This window comes from Populus trichocarpa, chromosome 8 (genome assembly GCF_000002775.5).
Source record: "Populus trichocarpa isolate Nisqually-1 chromosome 8, P.trichocarpa_v4.1, whole genome shotgun sequence".
NCBI classification, from domain to species: Eukaryota; Viridiplantae; Streptophyta; class Magnoliopsida; order Malpighiales; family Salicaceae; genus Populus; species Populus trichocarpa.
The window spans coordinates 12,020,151-12,031,741 of record NC_037292.2 but is presented as its reverse complement, the minus strand read 5'-3'; the positions used below and the strand labels follow the sequence as shown (position 1 = coordinate 12,031,741).

At 35.1% G+C, this 11,591-nt stretch overlaps 1 protein-coding gene across 1 annotated transcript; it reads right to left on the bottom strand.

Moving 5' to 3' along the window:
* Positions 1-4,050: 4,050 nt before the first annotated feature.
* Positions 4,051-6,811, bottom strand: LOC7494763 (beta-amylase 1, chloroplastic). The gene is made up of 4 exons (XM_024607720.2): positions 6,063-6,811; positions 5,723-5,933; positions 5,224-5,334; positions 4,051-5,136 (listed from the first exon to the last, which is right to left on the bottom strand). The coding sequence occupies exons 1-4, from the start codon at positions 6,680-6,682 to the stop codon at positions 4,330-4,332; spliced, it is 1,749 nt and encodes a 582-aa protein (XP_024463488.1). The 5' UTR covers positions 6,683-6,811; the 3' UTR covers positions 4,051-4,329.
* Between the last annotated feature and the right edge of the window lie 4,780 nt (positions 6,812-11,591).

The window sequence follows — 11,591 nt, the reverse complement described above, 5'->3', positions numbered from 1 at the left end:
ATTATATTTTATTGTTGTAGAAAAATTTTAATCCAAAAATGACAAATGTATATATGAGAAAAAAAATAAAACTATGTAAAGAATGATCAATATTGGCCAAGGCAAAAAAAAATGCAATTAAATGAAAAATGCCTCGATTTAAAGAACAAGATTAGAAGTACCTATAGTAACTTAGTAACCTCGGTGTCTTCATTTCATTGCGGGGCTGAATTATTTTTTTGTATAAAAAATAATATTTAGATTCTAGAGTAAAACAAAAAATAAAAAAAATCTATGATAAATTTATAACTACACTAATTAGGGTTGAGTCAACCTGAGATATTCCACCAAACCTGCGGCTCATATCATGCGATTGGAATAACCCGACAAAGAAATAAAAAGAATTATAAAGCAATTTTTTTTTTAAAAAAACATTGTTAACTTTTCAAATTCATGACTTGTGTTGTTAGACTCAAAGCATCCAATCTGAAAAAACCATGGAGTTCAATTTCCAATCAATCATATATTGAATGATAAAATTAAAAAAAAAAATTCAATTACACAAAAAGATTTTAAAAGATAGCAATTAAAACAATGAGAATCAATATTAAAATAAAAAATATTATATTTAATTAAATGGTGAAATTGAAAATAAATTAATTTAGTAAAAGGAAAAAAAATAAGGATTAAAATCGACGTAAGAAAAAAAATATTGTAATTAAATGGTTAAATTGAAAAGAATAATAATTTTTACAAAAAGACCAAGAAAAAAAAATTAGAAACCAAAACAATAAGGATCAAATTGGAAAATATGATACCATCAATTTGAATTGAATGATGAAATTAAAAACTGATAAAACTTTCACAAAAGGACCGAGGAAAAAAATAAAAAATTCAAAGAATAAGGATCAAATTGCAGAATATAATATTTGGTAAATTGAGAATCAAGGATAAAATTGAAAACAAAAACTCCTATAAAAGAGCCAAGATAAAAATGAGAAATCAAAAGATTAGGGACTGAAGTTGAAATACCAACAAGCTGTAATTTTCAAAGGAGAAGAGAGAACGAGGAAAAAAAAAGAATGGCCTACTGGTGACAAATCAAGTCACCATCAGCAACTCGCTTCGCACCAATAGCAAGAAGACATGGCAACACTTTCAACGACACGATAGAAGGACATTTATAGACGCCAAGATGCGCAACATGAAGGACACATACGCCTCCCACTCACACATCCTTTTTCTTAGCTAAATACCAAAGTGTCTATGAGTTGATTTTCTAATTTATTTGTCCCTGATTAATTTTTGAAATGAAAAATTGATCATCTAAAAAGACTTTAATACCCTTGAAAAATAGTATAAAGTTTTTTAGGTGGAGAGACAAAACACCATTACAATGTTCTAGTAAACAATACTTATGAATTTGGAGTTACAATGTTTTTTCAAGGGGTTTTAGTTTCTTTTAATTTTGGAAAAAAAAAAGTCTTTTGTATTTGTTATTTTGTTTGTCATTTTCATGCATGACAAATTATTATAACAAAAGCTAAATAGTATGGGGAAATCACTATAAATTAAGAGATTTCTTACTGTGGATTGTAATAATAATTTCATTTTCAATTTCTCTTCTTTTTCACGAGTAGATAAACGTTTCTTTGGCTTTCCTTTTCTTCTTATTCACTGCTTCTTCTCTTTTCTATTCTTTTAACTTTTTACAACTCAGATCACGAAGAGAATGAAAGTGAATTGAAGAAATGTTTACTTGGGTTTGACAATCACACTAGACCCAAGCGTCATGGGTTTGTCAATCATGTTAGACCCAAGCAAAACAAAGCTGCATGTATAGGTGTTTTCGTCATTTTAATATGGTTTTATTGTAAATATCATGTGGGGTTGTCAGACCCAGACCTAAGGCGTGTGGGTTTGACGTGGTTGCCATATCCAAGATACTTGAACTTGGTAATTTGACAAGTCTACAATAACATATGTCTATCATGTTTGTCAGACTCAAAACGCCTGAACCTTACGGACTACCAAGTGTAATTTGAATATTAACACATTCATAAATCTAATTTCTAACTATCATTATAATAACTATTTATATTAATTACAAATCAGTATGCAATAACACGCGTGATATCTGTCTAGTTTTCATTAAACTGAAAGAGATTAAAATTACTTTTATTTTTTTGCTTTACGTGACTTTTGTAGATCAAAAAGTATTTTAGGCTCAAAGAAAAAAAAATCACCAGCAATAAATTATTTTTATGTACGTCTTTGTGAGAGAGGCGCTTGAATTGAAAAATAACAATTAACCTGATGCGGCTCTTATATTTGCATTGATATGTACTCTTGATCGAATATTGAAGGAAAAACAAGATCGAAAAAGAAAAAAAACATGGTACCTCTTATATTTGTGTGCCACTCTTCTCCTTCTCCCTATAGGCATCCACCGTCTCTTTTGCTCCTCTTCTCTTTACCTCAAGAACCCATCTCTTTTTAGATCCAAAACATGGTACCTCTCTGATCCCAAGAGCTCCCTATTGCTTCCTTTTCTTTAATATTTCTTTTAGGCAGGGGACAGGCGTGTGGATGTTACTTTGAGCAGTGCTCTTGATATATTTGGGGGTAATTTTTTTTTTTTAGATTAACGTGGGTGTCTGGACAAGCTTGCGTGCACCTTAACTAATTCCACGGGCCCTGAAGTTAACAACCACGTAAGCCTCCAGTGACCATCATATGAGCAACCACATGGCTCGAACCTGAGACCACAGAGAGAGTAAACCCCTTAGTCCCAAGTTCTTACCACTGTGCCACCACCTAGATTTGGGCGTAACTTGCCATATGAAGATGTTGTCTCTTGGCATACGCAACAGGAGACTTCGATGGTTTAGTTCCTTCTAATTGTTGTGTTTTGTTTCATTTAGTTTTTGAACTTTCTCAGATCTTTATAGATGATGCATGTAGACCGCAAAGGATTCCTAGTTGTTTCTTGTTTCCTGCTGCATTTTTTTTTGGCAACCTCACATGATCTGGGTTTAAGATGACTTTCGAAGTTGGGATTCTGATGTGGGTTATAACAAACGAGAGATACTGTGCATGTTCCAGAGGGCTATGAAAGGAGATAGTCACCTGCTGGAGGAAGCCAGCAATTTGATCCTTCTCTAGCTGGGCAGAATCCCAGGTTGACTGAGCAGCAACTGCTGTCCTGTCTCTAGTTGTATTTGCGGTATCCTGGATGCTGGCAGTCAACTGTTCTACCTTAGCCTACTCCAAATTTTACAAACAAGATTATGTTCGTACGTAAGTGAACCAGATGTAGCCATGACTAAATATACTAAAGCACAAGGGTGTTTTCAATAGCTTCAAACACTGTTCAGCAGTGTATTAGTTGCAAGATTAGCACCCAATTACATCAATTCTATTGGTTAGAAATAAAACTGAAAGAGAGGGGAACAACTTATTAAAAGAAGAGAAAATGGGCGGTGTCTTTAAAGTTGGCTTAAAAAAATATATTAAGCCTTTAATTTATAAAATTAGACATATTTAGCCCCTTATGTTTTTCTAAATTCAATTTTGATATACAATTTCATTTATGTTGTTTTTAAGTCTCTAGAAGTATTAAGATATATTTATTCCTTTTTAATAATATATAAGGGATATTATGCCTCTTTAAAACTATCTAACACTCAAACCTCTCCTCTCCTCTCTCCGTAAAAGAATAAGTTTAATGAGCTGCTAGAATTAAGAAAGATGTTATAGGACCTCGTCGAGCTTTTCTAATATGGATTTGAAATGTATCACTGCTCTTGTATACGTTATAGGCTCGTGAGTGCACAGAAAGAGTGACAGAGGAGTTAGGAAGAGGAGCTGGGAATTCTTTTAGTTCGGGTTTTCCTGCTTTTGAAGTAGAATTTGAGGAACTCCGCTAATTTTAGCGGTGAGGTGGGATTTATGAATAAGAAACGGTCATATCATTAGCAGAGCCCAAGGAACCATTCGGCTTCACAGTTACAAAAACAGCATATATATTTAATATAAATCAACTTATGAAATGTTAATTTAACCACGAACTAAAATTAAGGCGTAATAATTTATCAAAAAAGGAAATGATTGCGATACATATATAATGTCATTGTTTTGATGAGAAGAAGTGGTAGTTGGTAATGGACATGATGCGTATCCTCAGAGTTCCTATAATGCAAGTCCAATTTTTCACATTACATTAGCAAATTCCCCAGTGCTTTGGTGCTGAGAGCACCTCTATAGCCATAGCATATGAAAAGCAGCCATGGCTAGAGCAGGGACTTGGGCTGCTGTTCCTGTGATTTGTTACGAGTAGCCCTCCGAATCCTAGTGCATATGAGCCACAGCCGCCTCCTTTACTAAAGGTCGACTTACATGCACAAAATGCTCCGCTTCCCTCTCAACCTGCTCCAAACACCGGTCAGGACTCTTCACTTCATTCATCTTCTTCACAAATCCCACGAAGCGTCTCCAGTTATCTGGTTGAAATAAGTGAGGGTTCATTCTCAAGTACGTAAAAGCACACATCTCGCTGTCTTTTGAGTTTCCATCAATATTCAATGATGACGCCTGCAAAATTTGCTCATGTGCGTTCTCATCATATCGTGGCAGTGCATTTTCCCCGGCAAGAGGAACCTCTGCTTCTCGCGTTGCTAAAGCCACTTGCCTCACAAGCTTCTCAGGGGCACAAAGGGCATCCTGTGGCTGTTCATGGTCACGCATTTCTATGCAAGTGAAATTGAATATAGCACCATACCGAGCTAACATTTGAGCAATAGGAAGGTAACCATCTCTGTTTCTCGTGTTATAATATCCTGCTGTGAGCTCTGGGGCATGAGACCGGGTTCCATAGTGCCAATGAATTCCTGCAATCTTCACTGAGATCTTTACACCAGTATTCTCATAGATAGCCTTCGCTGACGACAATATTCTCTCAGCGTGGTCTAAGAGCATCTGCGAGTACCAAGAGAGGAAGAATTCACCATAGGGACAAGTCCAGCCACCACCTTCTTTTCTGAAAAACCGGGTGTCTTCCGGCCAGTTGTTGTACTCACCAGCATCAGTTGGGCCTGTGCTACCCCATTCTGGCTTACCAGCAGCTTCCGCCGCTGCTTTCAAGCTACTCAACATATACTGCATCATGTTACAGATACCAAGTAAGAACCAGAAGATTACAAGTCGTTGGTTTAATCGCTTAAAAGTAAAAAAGAAAGTGAATACCTTATCGTAACATTGGAAGGCTCCGATTCCAGGAAATCTCCAAGTTCCATTCTGCTCCGGGTACGAAGGATAGCGGAGCTCACCTGCTGGACCCATTCCCACTTGGATTTCCTGAAAAGAATAAATTCTCAATGGTTTATTCAACAAACCTCTTTCAATACGTATGACAACATGCTCTGATTTGTTAAAAAAATGTACCAATTCATCACCAACGATGACAAATTATTCAAGCAAAGACATCAAACCGCTAGAACCAGTTATTGGAGTATAAAAAGGGTCGTAATATACAGGGTAATGACAATACAAACTGCATCCATAATTATGCAAAGATGCAGCCCAATTACAAAGCATCTAGACAGATTACACTCAAAAGTTGAAAGTTGTAAAGAGACAGAATAATCTAAACATATTCAACCAAAATATTTTTAACACATATATGAATTCTATCTAATTCAAAGAAAAAAAAAAAACAAATAGCAATGGATAAGCAAGTAATTACCACAATGGTGTCACCAAGAAGGTGTTTGAAGTTGTCCCTAAAGGCCCGCATAAAATCAGAGTAACATTGCACAGGTGTCCTCCCCTTGAGAACTGGAATGCTATCGCACCCAAGTGATACATACTCATAATTCCTCCTCCCCCACTGATCAGTGTATGCAAGGTCTTGATCTTTATGAACCTCCTCCACAACCCACTTTGGCAATGGAACCCTGCATTCAAGATTTTAATACAATTCACATTTCCATTACAAATTACTTTCAACTTTGACTGTTTCACCTAACCCATACCAAGTAACAGAAAAGGGAAAATAAGAACGAAAAAAAATTAAAATAACATACGTGCAAGAATCACCAACGTTGCCGCCACACTGATGAAACGACATCACAGCCTGAACCTTAAGACCATGTCGTTTAGCCATTTCTAAGAGTTCGGTATACCCTCCCCAATTATACACACCAGGCGTATCTCTCTCCACTAATCCCCACCAGACATCCATCATCACCCCTTCCACGCCTGCGCTCTTCAACGCCTGTAAACTTGCATTCATCGCTTTCCTTCTATTCAACGTGTTACTCATCGTCACACTATCCAACGGCATCATCACGTAAACTGGCACTCCTTTCTCCTTCACCGTGTTCACCTCTTTATACGTCTTCTCTTGTTCTGTTGTCTCGTCAAAACTCACCAAGTCCATTGTTTCTGTTGCGAATGCTCGGCATGCCACTGATAGATCCGGACGGATGCCGTTGCCGGCGCTTAGTATTGGAGACCTACAAGGGCTTGTTGGTTGTGATTTTTGCTCGGCGGTGTCTGGTTTTGTGATTTTGCATCGGATGTTTGGTATTGGAGTTTTCCACACCGCCGCTGCGCTGGCTGTTGCGGTGGTTTCAGTGTTGGTTATTGATTCTGCTTGGATTGGTGTTCCGGCTAAAGCTCCGATCTGATGTGTTATGTTCATTGCCGTTTCTGTACAAATCACACGGAGAGCTATTTCCTTCCTCTTTCGTTTTCTTTTCCTTTTTCTTTCTTCTATGTCACGACACGAGAGCTGTTGAAATTTGAACGGTGCAGGAAATGAAGGAAGAGAGGGATGGCGAATTCATTTATATAGACTGGGAGGATAAGATTTATTTTTTAAATCCCTGTCGCTGTACCGTAAACGAAAAGACACGTGTCCATATTAGCACGTGGCGGTAAGAGAGGCGCGATGGAAGGCAACGGCTACGATTTCTCTTGTGCACGTGAGATGGACGGTAGGATGCGAATGAGCGTGAAAGTTCAGGATGGCAACACTGTTTTTCACTTTTTTAAGTGTTTTTTTCCCGTTTTTTATTTTTCAAGGAGCGGTGAAGGGAATGGGGTGGCGGGAAAGAACGTGACTAATCACGTGCCCCTCCCCATATATATGGCGGTTTCTGTATCATATAGCAGCAGCATGGTTATTTTTGTTTTTTTTTTTAAATAATTTTTTAATTTTAAATTAATAATTATTATTTTAATATTTTAAAATTATTTAACGTGTTGTTATTAAAAAAATTTAAAAATATTATTTTAATATATCTTTAAATAAAAAATATTAAAAAAAATTATCACTTTAATTTTTTTTTTTGTCATTTTGTTTTCTACGGCTGCTGCTTCGACGCCGACGAAAGGATATTTTGTGGGTGACAAATGGCACGTGGAAGGAGGATTTGGGTGAGTAGTGTCCAGACATAAACCTTGGCTGTTAAGGTACGTGTTCGGACCAGGAGCATTCCAGAATTTGGCCTTCGTCACTTGTTTCAGCTGCCTTGATTGATTGATGAAGAGGGAGCTGCTTCATGGGACTTTCATTAAAGAGAAGGGGTTAATAAGGTCATAAGCACAAGCATAAGGCTCCCAGAAGGCCTAAAAATTCTAAAATTGGACCTCAAATCATTAAAAAAAAAACGTTTAGAACGCAATTCTAAACGGCTGTCACGACAAACACTTCAAATTTACAAAGTCAGCAAAACTATATATGTGTATAAAATCTTTGCCCTAATTGTCCTATGGATACTTTAAGGTGTAATACAAACGCTTACTGGGTAGATATACAAAGATGAATATGCGAATCCCCATCAAACTGGAGTGCGGGGCTCCAATGAAGGTTTTTAGCATATTTTCATTGAAATCTTCGATGAAGACCAATGAATTAAGATCCATTTTTTAAGTAATTTGTTGCTGGGAGTCTGTTTTACATGTAGTAATCCTTAAAAGACATTCGAGAACTGCTGATGTTAGAATGGAAATTCCTCCAAATTTAGGAAAGCCACCATGCCTCAAGGTATAGCTCCAGCTTGTGAGCCGCCACACTCTCCATCCAATGTTAGTAGAGTTGGGTTTTGATTTGTTTCGTCGGTGGTGGGGTGGGATCGGGGACTTTGTGACTACAAATAAGTCAAAAATTGCTGCAAAAGCAGGGGGGATCCCATACAGACACGCAGACAGCTTCCCTCTGCTTCCCTTTGTTAATTTCTCTCAAATCTTATTTGATTCTGCGTGTCCATTAACATCACATGGACCAAAAGAAGAAAAGAGGCAGAGAAAATCCAATAATCCCACACATATTTCCTCCTCTGACTCCCTCTCCCTGCACAATACAGCCCCCTTTTACAATCACAACAAGGAAAGACCACAACAGTTGGTAGTTTGGTGCATGAGAGTTCTGACTTCTCTTTCTTTCTCTTCTCTGACACAACCTTATCTCTTTCGCCTCTCTTTTTTTTATCTCTCTTTTCGCCATGGAAGTGAAGTATCAATCTAGGTTGAACGAATACGCAAGATATAACTGTGAGAACTTCAGTCTGCAATAGGAAAAGGAAGAAAAAGGGACAGAGAAAGAATGTGATGGATGGTGAAATACAGGCTATGATCCCAACTATTAACAAGAGATACAATGTAAGTTTAGAGAGGTTTTCATAGGAAGGATGTTCTTGAAAATTCTTCTAAGAAAGAAAAAGGAGAGAAAGTATGCTGATGCTGCCAAGAACAACGAGACGACGAAAACAGAAAAGAACAGGACGTTGTGGAACTGAAAAATAAAAGAGAGGGTGAAGTAACAAGCCTATTTTTGTTTTTTGTTTTTCCTTTTTTTTTTTTAAATGGATTGAGTTTGCAAGATTTATTAGATCCGGGCTTAAAGTCCATGAAAATGATAAGAAAAACAGGGGTGGCGTTAAGAGAGGACTAATATTAATAGCTAGAGCCTGTAAATGTGGCATCTTCTCGTGATTTTCTCCTCATAAATTATGTAGTGCCACTATAATCTGCAATTGCAATTTGTATGGATAAGCAAGCATTTTCTGAAAAATTCTTCATTTTTGTTTTCACATTCTAAAGGCATGTTTAGTCACATTGTATAATGAAGAGTGTGCATGATTGAATCCTTCCACACTCCAAGATTTTTTAAAAATAATGATGTTCTAAAAATCTATGTAGTCTAGGAACAAGATTTCCGGGTTGGATAATCGGTTAATCAACAGGTTCTAATAATCTTATTCATTCTTTTTAGTCAAGGTGGTTAATAGCTTATATTTGGTGCTTGGTACACCAATATGGCGTGTGACTAATACTTATAAAAGTTATTCTTAGATGAACATGGAGACTCTTTGATACTTAAATAAATATATTTTAGAGAGAGAAAATATAATAATATTCTATAGAAAGATGATCTGAAAATATATATGCAGTAGAGAATGAAGATTATGAACATTTTGTTATGGAGGTCTTATGATGTATTTATAGCTCATGAGTCTTGTTTTTTGGTTGAGAGGAGGGACTGAAGTGTAATTTTACCTTTGTGATACTTTGAGTTGTGTTGTGATTTGTATTCAACTCATTTTATCCAGCTAAAATATGGAGACAATACGAGTCATGAAAGACTTTAATACACTTAATGATGTTGGCGGAATGTAAGCTTGTTTAATTAAGCTTATTTATTAAGAAATAAATGCTTTAAGATTTTATATAAAAATATATAGAAGTGACGATGTTAGATTCAGGTATTATGTTAAAATCTGTTGGTGTAGCAAATCTGGCCATACCCGGGCTGTAATGACAAAAATCCCCAGGCTTGACACTTTTAGGAAACACAAGTCAAACCCACCTTGTTGGCTTGGTAGCACACTAGGCCAAGCTACTAGGCATGACAACACCTGCCAAACCTAAGTGCTGGGTTTGACAGATGTATGTGCATAAAGGTGTTTTCTCTACAAATGTTTCATTGACTATATCTCTCACACAGAGCCTGATATTGCACATCCCTACGGTTAGAATGTTTCAAACATAGCGAATAACAACATATCCAAAGGGAAACCCAATCCAAAGGTGTAAAGTGGAGATATGATTGTCAAGTTGTTTACTCTTGATGTGTTTTTTCTTTATGACCAACTCAATTTCACCTAAAGCTCTCAATCATAGTTGATTCTCTCAAAGTCTTAGAAGAAGATGAAGGCTTTACAAGCCATTTTCATGGCTTCTGGGTTTGCAGCTATAACAACCTTTTGAAAAAGGTTTTTTTTTCCCGCTCTAATGACCATTTTACCTCTCATAATTATATATATGCCTTTTATATCCAATTCGGGTATGTTAATATTTCTCTGAGGCCTTTCTAAATTTCAATTGACCTGAAAATTTAACTCATGGTAAAAACATATGTCGGTGGACTACTCGTAACATTTCAAACTGATCCAATGCTTGGATTAAGAGATATGCTTAATACTGTAAAATTGAATAGTCGGTAATACTTTTCACCAAAAATCTGAATTTCATCTCTTGCATGATTTACTTAAATCATCGAGGTTCTCAAGTAAATTCGTTGAAGATTTCTGTTCATAATTATCATATTTTTTTCCTCTGATTTTTTTTTACTACTTTCAGTCCAAAAGACACGATTGTACATAATATTCATATCGATAATCAACATTTCTCACGCAAAGGGTCAAAAGTTAATTTATTTGAACTCCCTTCTATTTTTCCATAAATCATCCTCCTCAAATTTATAAATTTTTTTCTTTAAATGATATTTTTTTTCTGATTTGAAAATTTAAACGATTTATTGTTAGTTAACATTTTGCATACCCATGCTTGCCATATTTAATAATTACTCTAATTTGCCAATTTTTAGACTGGAGGTTTACATACCATGTTTCTCAATTATTTTATTTATGATTTATCAAGACTTTATACTAGGCCATAGGCCCATGAGTCTAAGCTTGTTTTGATCATCTTCTTTATTTTTTAGGTTGAATATAAATTTAAGTGGGAAAAAAAGTTATTGAATTCAGTTGAATTCATGGTCCAGGTCATGAGTTTAATAAGTTAGATCACAACAACCAAGTTATTATTTTTTTTTTTCTAATATTGCTTTTTCTTACTAATATCTTTTTTAAAATAACTTTTAAATTTATATTTCAATTAACATTTCTTATTTGTGATTTTCTTTCTTATTTAATCTTTTTTCAATAAAGATTGTTTTTTGATAGTATTATGTGTATTTAATTTTTTTAAAAATTATTCTGATTCATTTATAATTTTTTTTATATACAAGAACTTTATTTTTAAAAATAAAAAATATTTATTTTCAGATAAAATTTCTAATATTAGCAGCTTTGTATAATATTTTTTCACTTTTATTTTATTTAATCAATTTAATATATATGTATTTTTAATATCATTTGATTAAATAAAAAATTAATTTTAATAGACAAATTCAGGATACACAACCGAGAAATATTCTACCGTGCATACCTTTTTTAAACTTTCATAGTCAAACATAATTCTTGATTTATTTAATTACATACATACCTTTTTAATTTACACTTCAAACCTTTTTTTATATAAAAATA

Coding starts and splice junctions, on each gene's coding strand:
- LOC7494763 (XM_024607720.2), bottom strand. CDS start 6,682: ATGAACATAACACATCAGATCGGAGCTTTAGCCGGAACACCAATCCAA. Junction 5,934..6,062: donor AACGTTGGTGATTCTTGCAC/GTATGTTATTTT, acceptor TCTTGAATGCAG/GGTTCCATTGCCAAAGTGGG. Junction 5,137..5,223: donor CCTTCCAATGTTACGATAAG/GTATTCACTTTC, acceptor AACATGATGCAG/TATATGTTGAGTAGCTTGAA.